The 18,404-nt window shown below is 34.8% G+C and overlaps 1 protein-coding gene and 1 long non-coding RNA gene across 3 annotated transcripts in view; both read left to right on the top strand.

Moving 5' to 3' along the window:
* SKAP2 (src kinase associated phosphoprotein 2) overlaps nucleotides 1–18,404 on the top strand; it is a 127,210-nt gene that overhangs the window by 90,056 nt on the left and 18,750 nt on the right. For both annotated transcript variants that reach the window (XM_032237312.1, XM_032237311.1), the window contains exon 10: nucleotides 9,668–9,751. In XM_032237312.1, the coding sequence (XP_032093203.1) occupies nucleotides 9,668–9,751 (84 nt within the window). The remainder of the gene's footprint in view (nucleotides 1–9,667; nucleotides 9,752–18,404) is intronic.
* On the top strand, nucleotides 9,759–15,446 carry LOC116522414. The gene is made up of 2 exons (XR_004256970.1): nucleotides 9,759–12,834; nucleotides 15,370–15,446. It is a non-coding gene; the product is annotated as an uncharacterized LOC116522414 (long non-coding RNA).

The raw sequence follows: 18,404 nt of genomic DNA, 5'->3' as shown, positions 1-18,404 counted from the left end.
AATAGATATTTAATTATCAAAAAAGCAAAGCTACTTTGTATCAGAGGAAATGTTTTGGAAGATTGGCATTGGAAAGGAAAGGAGGGGAGGGAAGGGGAGGAGTGGACTCTTCTTATGTATGAGCAGAATTCATAAAATCTATTAATGACAGAATCACATCCAGATCACACATTGCTGAACAGTTGGAGCAGCCTTTAGCATGTATATGCCCATAACAAATCCTGTGAGTTTTTAAACCATCTCAGCTATACTGAACATAAAGTAGATTTTCAGATATGAAGACTTTCTCTCTTCTATGTGTCTTTTTATTCTTCGAAATAACAGTTAGCTAGCATCTAAAATAAATTACAGATACTGTTCATAGATCCATAATCTATGTTAGAATATCTCTGATAATCCAGCTCAGAAATTACAAAATGTATATGAAGTTTTTTAGAAATATTTACTGAACAACACCATCTATTTAAGCACAGATGGATATTGTTCAAAAATAAGAAACAAGGTTAGCAGTCTTTATAGTAGTCATGGAACATCACAGTATAAGGGTTGAATAACTATGGCAGCCAAAAATATTGCATCTAAATTCTGCTTGAATGTTTTAGATCAGTTCAGCCTTCCTCTTTTCTCCTCTCCTTTCCTTTTGGGTTCTGACTTTGGTTCATATCTTTGTAGATGTGAATGAAAAATAATGTAATGTAATGTAAATGTTCCATCAGAAATGTTAAAACAAATTTTAAAATATTGGAAACTTCCTCTAAGATCATGGTTTGCTTCTATTTGGAAAAAATAGCATATTAATTCTACTACCACTCACCTAAGCTAATCCTTTGAACTTTTATTTATTTATTTGGAGTCTTAGAAATCTCACAATGACTTTATTTTGGAAGAAATACTAAATGTGGATTTAAACTAATGATTTTTGTTCTAGCAGGGAGTCATGGGAGTTGATGTTTAAACTTCTTAAAGTTGCCAAAGTTGAGCAACATTGCTAAAAAAAGAACATGACGCCTATCTTGGCCTAACACATATAAAAATGCCCAAAGGTATACTTCAGTTTTTTACAAGCAGAGCTAAAGAGTAATGCTTCAAAATGAGATGGAAACCAGACATTTTTCTCTCTGCATTTGTAAGTCATGCGGAACTTAGATGGTACAAACTGAAATGGGATGGGAAGGTCAATTTTTAGGTCATTCTATAATATACTTATATTTTGTTTGTTAGGTAGAAGCAAACAAAATAAATGTTGACCAATTTATATACAATTGGCAATTCTAGAGTAAGTAGAATTTTATTAAAACAGGACATGGTGCTTTCAAATGATTGGCTGCAACTTCTAATTACATTGACCTTGAATATGGCAAATGGTGCCTCGGTTTAAATCCTTTATTGCTGTATTGTCAGCACAGAGAATTTTTAAAAAATCACTTATTTAAAATGGTTAAAGCAGCCAAAGGAAATGCATCCGAAACCAGATCCTTCTGTGATTCAAATCAAAAACTGCTTCTTTTTTCCCTTTTATTGTAGTAACCTCTTTTGAAATCAATTACCTTGAAGGGTTTTTTCCTGCTTTCTTAAAAAAAAAAATGAAATTCACTAGGGATCAGGGGAGAAAATTTCTAAACATACAAATTATTGACAGTTTAGGAGATAACAGTATATAATTATTAATCTATTAAAATTACAGTAACACATTGTGTAGATGCCTGTGTTGCCAAGTCAACTAAGAAAACTTAAATTTCAGGAATAACTTTAAAATTAGGATTTGTTTTTTTCAATATTAACGCCGTGTAACAGAGACAGCTCCCATTACTTGTTCCAACTTCTGCCAATCTTGCAGTTTTAAAGCATGTAAAAATGCAAGTAGAAAAATAGGGACTACTTTGGTGGTAAGGTAAGAGCGTTCCATGCACCTTTGGCATTTAGTCATGCTGGCCACATGACCACAGAGACGTCTTCAGACAGTGCTGACTCTTCGGCTTCGAAACTGAGATGAGTACCACCTCCTAGAGTCAGGAATGACTAGCACATATGTGTGAAGGCAACCTTTTTAATTGAATGTGCCAGCAATTTTGATTTGCTAACTATATATGAAAGATCCTTTTTCTGCTTTTGTAACTCAGTTATTGAGTTGAAATACAATCACGTAAAACAATTTTTATGTAAACATACTGTGTGGTTCCTAATCTCTTAAGGAACTTGTGTGGTTTTCTCATCTAACTGGAATGATCAGTTGTATATTTCCACTATGTATTATTCAGCGACGTCTATTCACATCTTTGCCCAATATATTTTCTGTTTCTTTCTTCCCATCTTTCTTATACTTCTGTCATGCAGCATTGTGAAATTTCTTTAACTGATAAGATTCCTGCCTTATTTGACTTCACTTTTCTTACTCAGATAATTCCAAAGGTCAATGAAGCTGGCTAGTGATAATCTGTCTTATTTTGGTTAGCTTAATGTTCCTCATATTCTGGTATCTGGCTACAATATGGCTCCATGTATATTTACATGTGATTTTTGTTTAGATCTGTTTAGAGTCAGAAGAGGGAGGTTGAAAAGATATTATTTCCCATCTGTGTTCATTGAGCATTTGGCATAAGATTGCATGAAAAAGATTGAATATAGCTTTTGCTTGAGGTGTATATAATTGGTTGCACTATATGTGTTGCCTCCGGACAAGCTCCTTGTTCTCCTCAAATTGTGAAGGATTCTCTGCTTAAATATATATAACAAAATTCTAAATCCTTTACATTCCATTTCTGCTGACATAAACCTATCTTCTACTGCTTTAGATTAATAATGCTGGGAACCAGTCTTCAAAGTAATTGCTTACTGGCACCACTACAATCAAATAATCATAATTCAGTGACAGGTATTTGAGATTACAGTTATTTGAGAAGAGTAGGCAGTGTCAAATTGGCATCTTCGTTTTTCCATCTTATTTCAAAAGCTAAAATATTGTTAGCAGAAATTCTATACATTCATTTTTGAAATATTAATATTCATTATCATACTTAACTGTTATGCAGTGCCTTAATGTTTTTTACACAGTTTAGTTTGTATTGGGTCAATTATATTGTGGGCACATGTACTTAATTTTTTTCTTTCTTGGGTTGTAAAAGCTACCAGATGCTAACAAGTGTAATTACATCATGCCTAAGAATGGCATCAATGAAATCTCAAAAACACATAATAACCTTCTGAACTCTTAAATACCACAATTACATTAGTTCCTATCTGATATCATAAATGGAATGAAAGAGGGTAAACAAAGGTGCTTTTTATTAATTCAAAATATAATAAAGTTATTGAAAGACTGCATTTTCTGCAAAACCCTTAGGGGTTGCCTTATCTCTGTCTTGGTGCATTCTATAGTTTTCTTGACAAGAAATAAAGTTTTATTGTTGGCAATGGACCACTCTCTGTTGAGGAAACTAGGCAATTTCTTTTATTAATATATTTCAGATGATCTGTTGCTGAATTAGGATTAAAAAAAATCCAGTGTGGTTATTTACTACTGAATTTTCCTTATTTAACATGCAGGTTTCCTTTCCTTTCTACCTCATTGGCTTATTTCATCAGTCATCTTATTCTTGACTTTGCTTAATTAACTTTGCTTTACCTTTGTTGAACCATTATTATTATACATGGAAAGTCAGTATAGATATGATCAGATATACTTTATTCTGAATTCTTCGGATTGGTTTTTAGGAGCCATGACATTCTCCAAAGCCATAATAAATTGAGACTAAGTATATCTGCGAGTTGACTATGATATCCATGAAAAATCCTTTTTGAAGGAAGGAGCAGTGTCAATCATCTAAAAATGTAATGCTTCCTGAACCTCTGTTTATCCCAAAGATGAGAGGAAGAGAGAGACACGTGGGGGAGCGGGGGAGACAGAAAAATCCTTAAGAATGTGGCCTTATGCATTTAAGGCAGTTAATAGTCTTCATGAACTCAAGAAAATGACATTGGTCCACTTCTACATAAAAATACACATACACAAATAGACGAATGGCGTATTTTTTTCCCATAAAACAATTGCTGACATTAAAAAATGTTGGCATCTCCTCCAAAAGTTTTCTATTTTCCAGAATAGAAATTGTACATTGTGTTGTGTGATTATGGCATACCCAGTGAGTACAGGTAGTGCTTGACTTACAACCATAATTGAGCCCAACATTTCTGTTGCTAAACAAGACAGTTGTTAAGTGAATTTTGCCCCATTTCATGACCTTTCTGCCACAGCTGTTAAGGGAATCATTGCAGTTATTATATTAGTAACATGATCATTAGGTAAAATTGGCTTACCTATTTGCCTGTCAGAAGGTTGCAAAAGGGAACCACATGACCCTTGATAAATATGAGTCAGTTGCCAATTTGTTTGAAGTTTGATCAAAGGAATATGGGAATGTTGCAATTTTGTAAGTGTGAAAATGGTCATAAGTCACTTTTTCAGTGCCTTTGTGAATTTGAATCATCACTAAATGAATGGATGTAAGTTGAAGACTATCTGTAATCAGAATGCCATTCTCAGCATTAATTTGCCATCTTTGAATAAAAGCATGCATATCAAAGTGGTTAGAATCAACATTGGATAGAAAATGTATTTAGAAAGTAGTTGGGGTTTGTAGACCTCCATTGCATAGGGTGTAAAAAGAGGTAACATAAACTCAGTTGTTAAAGACTTCCATATAAAACTATTTTGATGCCTATCAATCTTGAAAATATTATTTATTTATTTATTTATTTGTCAACAATACAAGGAAACGAGTATGAAAACACATGAAAAATGGCACAAATAAATGGATATAAATAAGCAAAATTTAGCCATAAACACATAAAAAAGAGTACATATAAATGGGTACACTAGGACAAGGACGATAGGCACGCTGGTGCGCTTATGCCAGCCTCCTTAATGATGGAATCATTTCTACAGTTGACTGAGACAGTCTTGAATTTGTGATTTGGGATCATATTAAATCTTCCTGAGAACGCCTGCCATGTCAAAATCATTGCAAAAGTGCAGGATAAAACCATCAAGGAAATCAGAGAACTCAGAAGAGCATCTGGGGATGTGTAGGTTCTTCTTTCCTTGGTCAAAGTCAAAGCTAATGACTCACCTGTCAGAAAAGCAGTGGTAAAAATAGGAATTATGGGGAGGATAGCTAGGTAAAAAAAAAAAACAGGGCTCATTAAGGAAAAAAAATGTCACTGTTCATTTCAAGTTTATCAAAGAATACATGGATATCCCTCCAGATTTTGGAAGAATGTTCTATGAACAGATAAGTCAAAAGTAGAACTTTTCAAGCCATGGGTATTATTAGGCATTTGAAAACAAAACATTGCTTCCCTCATACCAGGAATGGACATTTTCAAATATTGTTAAACATGAAAATGTTGTAATTTGGGGGTGCTTTGATGGCTGAGGACATGGACAACTGCTATCATTAAATGTAATAGAAATTTGCATTATATTAGGAAACAATTTATAGAAAAATAGCAGTTATCAGTTGAAGCTGAAGTTCATACAGCAACGAATGATTCCAAATATATATGAAGATCTATAAGAGCTGAATGGAAATAAGACATTGAATATTTTGGCACAGCCAGGTCAAAAGTCCACACTTAAATTCTATAGAAATGTTACTGCAAGTCTGAAATGAGCAATTGAGCTACTGAATTGAAGCAATTCAGCCTGGAGAAATGATCAAAAATTGCTGCACAGTAGGGACATTGAGACTCTCTTTATATATTAGCAGTCATCTGGCAACAATTAATGGCAAATAGCCTCATGGCAGGATAGGTGGGAAATAAATTTAACAAATAAATAAATATGTAAAACCCCCCAGAATAATAAAGAGCAGTGCTTTTTTCCCCAGAATTGGGAGGATGGGGATATATATTAAAAATTGCAGGAAAAATATATTCTTCAGGTCTAGAGAAACACTAACAATGATGTTGCAACTAATGTTTTTATTTATAACAAATTTGAGCTTCTTCTGAAAATAATATTAAAATATATTCAGATATTATTAGCCCTATGAAAGATGGCATTCACTAAATCTTTACCTTGCATTGTGCCAGGAAAAAGGGTCTGGTTGTTAGTTATACACTGCTAACTTTTGTAATATTCAAGATACTGGCCCTGATATGTATCTAAAGTGTCTGGTCTGTTAGTTTTCAAAACAAGAATGTTTATGATAATTATCTTGTGTCTGGTGCTCCAGATACTGTACAGTATGCTACATTGTTCTGCTGTTGCTGTTGCCTATCTCCCTAGATGGTCATGGAAGTGTCCACAACAATGCTTTGGTAGAGTCTAAAAAATGATTCAGTATATTTACTTGTATAGTTGAAACAAATATTGCATATTTAACATGCAGAGATCACAGCATTCAAAGGATGCATGTTCCTCTGCTAGGAGCATGAAATAATTAATAACTAGTTTTCACAGAAAAACTAGTCTTAGATATTAACAGAAAATGTGACTGATCACCTTATATCCCAGTCATTTTTCTAATGTGATTGGAATAATCGCTTCTCATATTGAAGAGTTCCATGGTGCAGCTAAAAAGCATGTAAACACAAGCTGCTTATTTGCAAGAAGCTTCCAGATTTGCAATATGATTGCTATGGAAACCACATAATGAAAATCTTATAACCATCTGTATGCTTTGATGAATTTTACTGCATAGTTCAGCTGTTTTTGTTTACTGTTGTTGAAATATTGAGTAGAATATATTAACTCACAAGTTCGCTATCTGAAGTATTAATATTGTTCAGTGACACAGCGTCTCTTAACTAATGTAGCCCAACAGAGTGCTTCTTGTTATTAATGTGCTATTAATTAGGGCTAATGTAGATATATTTGTGATAGGAACTAGAGCTTTAAATGAGAGGGAGATGGAAGGACTTAGTTAAAGATTGGCTCATATAGCAAAAGATTACTTGTGGCAGAACTGCACCACAGAAACCAAACTTAGACAAATTTTTATATCTCTTTAATTTGATGTTTTCTGTTTTATCTATGGAACGTGATATGGTCACCACTCTGTATCTTCTTGAGTGTCCAAAGAAATTCCTCAAAGCATATTAAATCATATTTAATTATGCGAGCAGTAAAGAAAGGAAATATGATATGCGAAAGCTTAATCTTATAATTAATTTATTTAAGATGTCAAAAAAACTGCTGTAATTATTTTCTAAACTAGGATGAGAAGATTATCTTCTTTATTTATGCAAGCCGGCAGACATGTACAAACATTCCTATGTATTCTAAAACTATTATACAATTAAAAATTGTATATGCAGTAAATGTTTAATTGGCAGGGTATAACAACTATGAAATAACATATGGCTGTGAGAATCTGGAATAATGTCCACTAATGGTTGATGGGTTGCCTAGACTAAATTATGTGGAAGAGTGTTTTTGAAAGAGCAGATTTCTTAATTAAGTGCAACTAAACTTAAATATTGTATTGTTTATCATTTGCCAAGACTGTACAGTTATAAATTGGTAAGAACAGCTGGCATCATTGCTTGAATGCCACAAATATATAGTTTGTCAACATTTTTAGCAGCAAAAATGGTCTTTTGCAGAATGCTGCATATTAAGTAATGTTTATCAAGTGTAAATTATTTAAGACTGTGATGCCCACTGGAACAGTGGATTCCCCACTGGACATCAATGGATCTGAATGTTCACGGGATGTGACTAAGGAATGAGAAATTGGTGTCCCAGACTGTAAAATAGTCTTGTCAGCTTTATTAACATGTAACATGAGGCTGTTGTACTATTCTGCATTTTCATAGCATTTTCCTTTGTGTGAAGTGAGGTTATTTTATCTATATAAAAACCTCATCTGGTGCTATAAGGTGGTAGGCCTACTGTGGCCCACCCAGTGAGTCTCATTGCTAGAGTTTGCAAACTGGATTCCCCCATTAGATTCAACATTAGATTCAGCTGTACAATGAAGAAACCACCAACTGTTAAATGAATTGTAAAGTGAGCACACCCAGTCACATATTGTACTTTGGATATTATTATCACAAACTACTTATTCATGAAAGCTTTATTTTAAATGGACATCAAACCATCTGCTCTGCCTTAGAGCCCAGCTAGTTGCTAAGAGAGGCAATCAGATCAAATTAGATTAGATGAAGCTATTCAGTCTGAATTGTAATACTCAGTCATGTTACTAGCTTCTAACTCAATTGTTGTGGTCCAAGAATTGTGACATGGTTAGTCCTGTAATAATACTCTTGAAACTGAATATTAATTATGAGTGGGCTGTTAGTTATAGGAATTGAAGCTAGGTGCAATATTGTAATGATAATTAAGTCATCCTCAATATTTACAGATAATAGTGTGCTCTTTATTAATTATGTGAAATACTTGTTCATAATGATCAGTAAATCATACAGTTAAATAAATTGATGGTTCTCTGGAATCAGATGAATTGCTTCTGAATCTATCAATGTGTCAGGCTTTCTAAATAGTACAGACAAGAAACCAATATCATGACTATTGATATTTATCTATACTATAGCCTTTATCTGACTGTTGCCCTGGCTGCAGCTCTTCTTCCTTCTATCTCTCAACAATACTCCCACAGACCATTCTACCATCCCACATTTATAATAACCTGATTATTGCATACTTTGTGACTCCTGTACTCTACAAAACAGCATTTTGTGGTTAGAGTCAGCTGGTTCACAGATTTTCTCAGCACTGATGTTGGAATTTTTCCAAGTATTTCAGTATATCAAGTACAGACTGTTCTAAAAATGGAATCAGGTGTAACCACAATTCAGAGTAAGAAAATTGTGTGATCATGCCCCATTAGGAGTAGAACAGTATTGGGTCTAGAAATCACTTGATGTGAATAGCCATGGTCTAAAACTTGTAGTGTTTCATTCTTGATGTTGAAGATTAATTTGTGTTGATTTAATTGTACAATTTGCAACTTGATAAAGCCTTCCGTACATATTTATAATTTAAAAGAGGGGGGAAGGCTGCAAGTATGTCAGTTTGATGCAGTTCTGCCAAGAGGTAAATTGAAATGACCTGATTCATGCAGTATTTCAATGAATAATAGGCTGGTGGATTCAGAAATTATGGGGATGGGCATGAAACTGGGCCAAACTTTGAACTCTGCTTTAGTCAGCAAAATGTCTTGGGCAGCATCGTTTTAAAGTGCTAGAGGTTATCACCATGTGAGTATGGAAACTGAAATAAAATTTTGGCTTTGTGAGAATGCAGTAGGAAAAATAACCTTAGAGGACATATATAGATTATAAGCAAATTCAAACTGAAAATAACTACTGGAAACTTCCAATATGTTAAACCTGACTCCACAAGGAAAATCTAACACCATCTGTAAGAGACCAGGTTTGGGAAGGCTGACCTGTTGGCAATTAGAATCTACTTTCTCTCTTTAGAGAAAACAAATAGTTGTAAATATGCTATGGACATTTTTTATTCAAAATGTTGATATTTGTAGTTAAGGGAGAATGGTGAGTGTTTAACACAGTTAAACATGTTCTGAAATCTCTGAGAGATAAAATGTGCACAAATGAATTATTGTCTTGATCTTTTCTAAATGATCTAGGATTAAAATTCTTTAAGGTAACTTTTATGTTGAACTTTTTGTATCCACAGAAGACGCAGCAACAGTAGCTGAAATGCCAGGAAAGAGTGAAGAATCAAAGAAACAAAGTCAGGATGCTGTAAGCAGTATTTCAGGTGCGTTGGATGTGGTGTCTATATTTGCTTTTGAAGACTTGTCTTCCCTCTTAGCATAAATAAAGATATTTGAAATTCCAGAAGCTTAATCATTCTCCAATGGCACAAAAGCTGAGTGGGATTTGGTGGAGGGCAGAATCTGAATAAGCCCCATTTAGGATGCATGAAAATTGCTTGAGAAGGATTTATAAAGTAAGCCAATTTATACAAGGTATTCCTTTCTGAATTACTTTGTAATGACTCAATTAGCTTTCATTTCTTCACAAAGGAGATTTAGCTGCATAAATTAGCTTATCATCATTGAGGATGTGTCACTGCTAAAGGACAGTTTATAGATACAACATGCAGTTGCTGTCAAACCTATAAGAATGTAATATAGACATCTGTGTATACTTTGTGCTTGAGCAGAACAGACTTCTGTCATTCAGAGACTAACAGGGGACAACAGGTTGCCCAGGGGACCAACAATGTAGACATCTCTGAAAAGGTCATCTTGACACAGGCTCTGACAATCGACCCACAGCTCTGTCTTCTTTGATAAAAATCAGATAAACTTAAGACCACTAATTGATCTGCAGCCTGCTTAAATGTTGGCCATGCATATCTTCATTGCATATGATTATACTGCAGAAAGCAAATGAACCGGCCTAAGAAATGCCAGGCTCCAATGACTGCAGAAGGAAAGGTGATGGCGATATGAAAATTAGAAGGGAACAGCACTACCCAGGAATTGTAGTATGGGGGGGGGGGCGAGGGAAGTCACTGCTGTCTTTTGTTTGTGTTAGCAAGTTGCCTTGGTGTTAATCCACACTAAAGAAGGGAGTTGGAGAACTGGATCAGGTACCCTAGAATAGGACAACTTTTCTTAAAAGTATACTAACATTTGCTTTACTGGCATTACCATTTAGATACTTGGCTGACTTACGGATTTGGAAACCCAACACTTATTCTTTATCGAAACACATCCAAATCCCAGACATCAGCTGAATGCCTAGTGTGCTTTGTCATTCTGTCCTGAAAGAATGAACCTGAGGTTATCTTTTTCGTCATACTTGCTCCACATCATTCTTCCACTGCTGTCAGAGAAAGGGTGGATGAGGAGTATGTTCAGGAAATTTCTTCACTGTACCCTTCCTGTTGTAGCATGTGGAAAGGAAACAGGCCTGACTTCCGGCCTCTGGCAGGAAACTATATGAACAGGTTGTTGTGGACAGTTTAGGCTAATGTTTGCTGCAAAGGAAACAAAGTTTTAAGTCATCAGATGTTGCTCTTAAAATGGACCACTACAATAGGTTAAGTAATATTTCTTATCATAGAAAAGTTACTCCCACTACTCCTCAAAACTTTTTGGAAACTTGGCATGCATTTACATGAACACAATATCAGCTGGCTTCACTTCAAGGCCTTTAGAACACAAAGCCTAAAGTCTATTCAGAAATGAACTAAAATATCATACGACAGAGTATTTAAGCATCACCTAGAATTTGTGATGCTCCTGACAGTACCTTCTTCTTGTGGAACACCATGGTTATCCACTTTGCCTTCCTCAAAAAGTACCAAAAGGTAGTTCTGTTTAGATTCTATGTATTCAGTCACTATAGGATTGTCTTGATTTCAGTAGGTCTTAATCTGGGTAGGATTGGAACTTCAGTGAACCGTAAGCATGAACTCTAAATAGTGTACATCACTCTTTCATAGAAAGGTTGTGCTAGGTAATAGTCTGTAGCCTCTAGGATTTCTCTGTTATTTATAAGGCTAATCCTGATAAATTTCAAATTCAACCATTGGATTAAGTTCTAGATCAAATAAATCTCGATAAATGGTGTTACAGTATATTTAGCAAGTACAAACAAATGCTATTTGTTGCTTTCAATGGGTTTGTTTTAAACAATCTTCTTATAACTTAGCAGATATATGCTGCAGCACTGAGCTATCTATTTGTCAGTTGGCTTAGCATAAAGAATTAGATAGATTTAAAATATCAGATCTTTATATACTCTTGGATTCTTTAGGAGTACCGTCATACATCGACCAAAGATCCACCATTTTTAACAATAGTCAGGAAGCTCACAAACCAGTATGATATGGTAGTTCTTTTGCAGTGGGATATACTCATTTCACCGTAATTCTCATTTCTCACTTCATGGTATGTGATGCAATATTTGCTCCATAAGATGCACAGACATTTCCACCCAGTTTTGGAGGGTTTTATGGAGAGAAAAATATGATATATATTTAAAGCCATAAAGTAAATATACTCCCTTTATTTATTTATCAGCATAAATACAACAAAAATATGATAGTTTATATACATGGAAGCAAAGAATTGGTTGTTATGCTTCTAACATTGGAATTGTAAGGAGAATTAATATGATGCTTATTTGGCACCATATCCTCTCTATATTGCTGTCTTAAAATGACCAAAATCCTATGAGATTGTCACATTTTTTTCTCTTTCTTATGAATTCTCAGGCAAGAAAACATGCAATCTGATAAGACCTCAATTTCTTAAAGTGAAAAAAAAAGACTTTTGAATACTTATGCTTTAGCATTTACAGCCTCACATGAAATTATATAATACCTGAAAATATTGCTGACCCTGTTTGAAAGTAATGTATATTTCAGCATTTCTCAAGTTACTGCAGCTGTGATAAGATAACTCTAACTGGATTCCTTCCAACTCTTCTAATTCTTATCCAGTGCAAAACTTTAAAATGTTGAATCACCATATCAGAAGTTCCACAAACATTCCAGAGTGCCCATTTCTCCCAACATCTGTGGACTGACATTCGTCCAAATATTATGCTAATTACAGCTGTTGTATAAAAATAATATATAATCAAGCTTAATTTGCCTGCACATGGTGTTGAAAAAGTGACCTGTCTGTATCATAAAATATTAATATTTTGTCTTAACATTTTTATGAGCTGACTTTTAAAATCAAGTGGACACAATAACATATTCTTGAGAGCATCATAATAATTATTTCCCAACATGAAATTCACTTTGGACAATAGTTTGAATACTTCAAATAACCTCTGCCTCCAAACATCTAAACATATAATGTTTTACTCTGAAGATTGGTGAGTTAATAAATGATATTTTCTTCCTTTTCCTTTTCTGTTGGGTTGGGGGAAAATTCTGGGTATTATATCAGATGAACTCATTCTAACCTTATTTAAGAATGTGATTCTTTTTTTTTACATTAAAAATTTTCATCCAAAATAATTGGCATACACTAGCTTCTGTTTGAGTATCTGTATGGTACATATACATACATATATAATACATAGCCAGAAGACATGAAAAAGTACTATCAAAAATATAGCAGTGCTAATCAATTTTTTAAAAAAGTTGAACAAACAGATTAATAAACAGATGACATTTGTAGAAACTAAAAGCATATCTATATTTTATTTTATTTATCGCATTTAGAAACTGCCCATCTCACTCATAAAGGGACTCGGTGTGATGTTTGGTTAAAAAATATCAATGTAGCTCAGGCTTTTAATCGTATAAACCATATATTGTTCCATTCTCTTAGTTTTAATGTAACATGTTATTTCAATTCAATAAAATAATATAGAGTATACTATACTATACAAAATAATATACAATATACTAAGGCGTTTTAAATGATTAAATATACATGAGAGATTATAAGAAAATATAGATTCAATTAATATTAATTACACTTTCAAATGTTATGGTTACAAGCATTACTAATTATTTGAGTTTAAATTTAATATTTATATATATAATTTATTATATATATATATATATATATATATATATATATATATATATATATATAATTTAATTATATAATTTAATATAAAATGAAAATTTAAAATCAAAGAAAGAACATAAACAAAATGCTTGTTTTACAGTAATAGTTTTACCCTTAAGGTAAACTAATTATTAAACTCTCTGTTGTGTTTTTGCATGATGTTTGTGTATGTGTGTGTATCGCAAACATGCTTTTTTTCCCCTTGTGAAGACATTTTGCTTCTCATCCAAGAAGCTTCTTCAGCTCTGACTGGATGGTGGGAAAGCTGAAGAAGTTCCTTGGATGAGAAGCAAAACATCTTCAAAGAAAAACCAAAAAATCCAGTTGCTTCTTGAAAAAGCACTTTTGAGACAACTATGACCTGGATGGTTGAGAATCTCCATAGAGGTGTTTGTGTGTGTGTGTGTGTGTGTGTGTGTTTGTTTGTTTGTTTATGTGTGTATGCATGCACCTATATGTCTTGAACAACTAGCATCTTGCTTTTTTCTTTTCCTCTTTTAAACTATTCTTTTCTCCTGTTATATTTCCCTCCTGAACAACTTTTTCTTTGGATTAGAATGCTGGAAAAAATTATTCAGTCTTCACATGCCATCTTTTTCAGTTCACGCCTCTGATACTGCTTCACTTTGCTTTCCCTGGCCACTAAGCCTCATTAAAATCTAGCACTTACTTCTGAGTAGACATATGCATATTACTCTGTGCAATTTTGCTAAAGGAAAAAAAAGCAGCATGATATACCAATTACCATATTTTTCGGAGTATAAGACGCACGGAGTATAAGACTCACCAAGGTTTTGAAGAGGCAATTTTTTAAAAAACTAGGTAGGTAGATAGAGGGATAGAGAGGGAGAGAAAGAGAGAGAAATACAGTAAGTGAGTAGGGAGAGAGTGAGTAGTTAGGTATGTAGATAGGTAGGTAGATAAAGGGAGAGAGAGAGAGAGAGAGAGAGAGAGAGAGAGATACAGTAGATAGGGAGAGAGAGAGTAGGTAGGTACATAGATAGATAGATAGGGAGGGAGGGAGAGAGAAATACAGTAGATAGGTAGGGAGAGAGAGAGAGAGAGTAGGTAGATAGGTAGATGTTTCCAGGTGTATTTATCCATGTGCTGGAGAAGGAAATGGCTGACAATCTGCAGCACCTAAGACTTTGTGTCTGCTGGCACAGCACTTGATCAATGTAATTCTCATCAATCAGTTAAAGAGCTTTCCAAAAGGGAAAAAAAAGTTTTTGCACTCTGCAAACCTCCTCAAAATGGCCCGTTTTCATAAAAATGGGCCTTTTTTAAAAAAAGGCATGAATAGCCTGGGGGGGGGGGCTTGCAGAGTGCTCCTGGGGGGTGGAGGAGCAAAAATGAGCAAAAATGGCCCATTTCTGCAAAAATGGGCCCATTTTTGTAAAAACAATTGCATGAATAGCCTTATGGAGGCTTATAGAGTGCTGCCGGGGGCTGATCCCCTTTCCAGGCGTATACATAAACACCCACACAGGAATTGACACTTCTAGTGTGTTTGTACTGTTAACTGGTTATAACTTTGGAGACTAATAAAATTTGGGATATAACACCCAGTTTTTATTTTTGTAATACGCATTTATATTACATTTTTGCCTTTGGTCTACTCAACATTAAGGCCAGAAATCAATTTTTTTTAAAAAGTTCTTTCTATCTCTGCATGTTCCATATATGAAACTGTATTAAATGGCTCGGAGCAATTGCATTTTGCATTAATTATAATAGAAATATACAGTATATAATCACCATTAGATTTATAATCACATTTAAGGTTGATACCTATCTGAATTAAAGTGATTGTCTGTTGCTCTTTTAGGTTTGCCATATCCCAATTCCCTAAATGAAGGCAGCCTGGTATGCATATTATGCAAATCCCTGTTTCATTATGCAAAGTAAGCATTTTCTACCAATTGCTTTGCGTTTTGCTCCTGGCATATGTCACCATATTTGAAGAAGGAATGTTGGATGCCAGGAAAGAGTCATTTAAATCATCTTATGCTTTATTCTGAGCTTGAAAGCCAAAATCTTCAAGCAAGATTTCCTACTGCTTTTTATTTATTCATTGAATTTGAATTGCATCATAGGAAGACCTCCGTTACCTCTCCCCTACCCAGTCCATTTTCCTGATTGAAAATTATTTACAGACTAATTAATTCGAACAAAAAGCAACATATAGAAATGCTGTGGCCCTTTCCTTTGACAGATGAAAACTTGAAAGTTACTCTAACATTTAAGTCTTGATTAGAGAGTGATGGCATTAATATGTTTATACACAGGAGATCCTGTTTGCAGAACTTCTGCATCACATCTGGATTCACTTCAGGAACATGATAAAGCAGAATGGGAAGAGATGTCAAAAATGTTAACCTACACAAAATTCCATGGAGAAGGATGTTATTTTTCTCCTCCCAAATTCTTGGCAGGTTTTTATCAAAACCTTGTATATTTAGAAGGAAATGAATTTACAATTAGCAGAAGTAACGTTTAGAAAGCAATTTCAAAGATTTGTACCTAGAAAAGTATTTTGTTTCAACTGGAGACTTTGATGAAATCACTTAGAAAATGAAGTTGGTTGTGTTTTTTTTTTAAAGTATAGATGAGCAAGACTCAGCACCAGTTTCTGAATCAATTCTGGAACAAGTCTAATCCATTTGTATCCAATAAATTTTAATCTTTGGTCATTTTAATATTACCACAAACAATAAACTACTAATTATTTGCAGATCAAGATAATTTGTATAGAGGAAAATGATGAATCATCTTGATTTTATTGTGAAATTATTTGGCCACATTTCCTAAATCAAAATACTCTCTTTAAAATATTGACTATATAAAATCATAAGATCATAGGGCTGGAAGGGAACTTGGATCTAATCCAACTCCCTGCTCAAGCAGAAGCCCTTATTTCCTGTAGCGATAGAGAACCTACAATTCCAGAAGACAGACTGTTCCACTGGTTAATCGTTCTCCATAAATTCTTTCCCACATCCCAAAAATCTGTTTGTCCCTCTTGATGTTTCCTTTACGGACACATAGTAATTGAGATGGAAGTTCATTCCTAAGAGTTCTGTAAGGAGCATGCATAAGCGCACAAAAGTGCCTACCGGCCCTGTCCTAATGCCCCTATTTATGAATTAGATGTCCTGGTTTGAGAGAATATTCGCATGGCGGCCAGAGTGATTCCTTGGGTTACAACAATGTTTCTCAACCAATTCTTCACAAGTCTAGATGGATCAAAAGTTCAGCAACATTATTCCAACATTCCTAGTTGGGCAAGAAATAATGGTTGGAAACTAATCAAAGAGATAAACAACCTGGAATTGAGGATAAACTTCCTAACAGTAAGGACAATTAACCAGTGGGAAAGCTTGTCTTCAGAAATCATGGCCACTCCATCTCTGGAGGTTTTTAAGAAGAGACTGGACAGTCAGTTGTCTGAGATTGTATAAGTTCTTCTGCTTGAGCAGGAGGCTGGACTAGAAGACCTCCAATGTGTTCCAGCTCTGTTCTGTTCTATTCTCTGTTCTGGCTTGGAGAACTGACAGGCCAATATTGGCAGAACTTGGCAAGGAGTCTCAAAGAGTCATAATACAATTTGCGAACTAATAGTCTCCTGCAAAATCCACTCCCCTTTCTTCTGGGAGGGGCCATTCATCATCTGGCCTTATCCCTAGTCACTCCCTGTTCTTTGTTGTTCCCTTTATCTGGCAACTCTGTGCATGCGTACATTGGGGACAGGCTCCAGCTGTTCATCTGCCTCACTGATATCTGACTCTGAAGGCAGCTGATCATTGGCATATGGTTCTGGCCCGCTCTCTTCCTCTAACACAGAGTCCTCATCAGAATCGTCCCCAGATTCCAGGACTGGCTAATATTCCTCCCCAACCTCCTCACTCTCCGAATCTGCTGCCAGTTTTGCTGGCTGCTGGCGGGCCACAACAGCTCTCTCGGTATTTTTATCTGTTGCTTTCATTGTTTTCTACAACGAGAAGATGGTTAAACCAAACTTTTCACTCCATGCCATTGGGGATACTCTTTTCTTTCTGCCTACGCTGCTTTCACAGTGTCTTTTTACCCTCTTTATTTTTGCGGCAGCTTCTGTAAGATAGGATTTCCTGTACTTTCTCCTCTTCCTCTTCTTGCTCCTCAAGGTCTTTTGCAAATGTCGCTCAGATTCTCTGCTATGTTTGGTCAGCCTTTTGTCAGCTTCAGTGTTTGACTTTGCCTTTCAGCAATGAACAGGAACTCTTTTGCTTATTGGTTTTATAGTCTTTCATCCAGAACCTGAAAATGACATAGATAGCACTTCTTACTCTTCTCCCAAGCTGAGATAACTTGATCTAAAATAGTGTTTCTCAATTAAGCAACTTTAGTTTGTGTGGATTTCAGATTCCAGAATTCTCCAGCCAACGTGCTGGGAACTGAAGCCTACACATCTTCAGGCTTCCAAGATTGAGAAACTGTAAGATAATGAGTGGCCTGGAGAATTCATGGCTTAGGATGGACTGGAAACCTGGATCTACATTCCTAGTCCAACATTTTACTGATGCACTATGCTGGCTGTCTTCATAATTTTTATTTTCTGAGAGACAAAGATTGTTCAAAAGAATGACTTTAAGGTACACATTAAAAGTTGAGAGTCAATTTTTAGCCCATGCATTGGGCTACAACACTAGATGTAATGTCAGTTCTCTATGGTTTTTATAATTGATGTAGAAATTCTGAGGCTTAAGGAAATGCTAATTAAGATCTCATTTAGGAAAAGATGCTTGTTATTTGATATGAACATGATGATTTAGATGGGCTTTTCTGTATTGTGGTTTGTGTAGAAAAAATATTTTTTGGGCCCGA

This window comes from Thamnophis elegans, chromosome Z (genome assembly GCF_009769535.1).
Source record: "Thamnophis elegans isolate rThaEle1 chromosome Z, rThaEle1.pri, whole genome shotgun sequence".
Taxonomy (NCBI): domain Eukaryota; kingdom Metazoa; phylum Chordata; class Lepidosauria; order Squamata; family Colubridae; genus Thamnophis; species Thamnophis elegans.
This window is presented reverse-complemented; position numbering and strand designations above follow the sequence as displayed.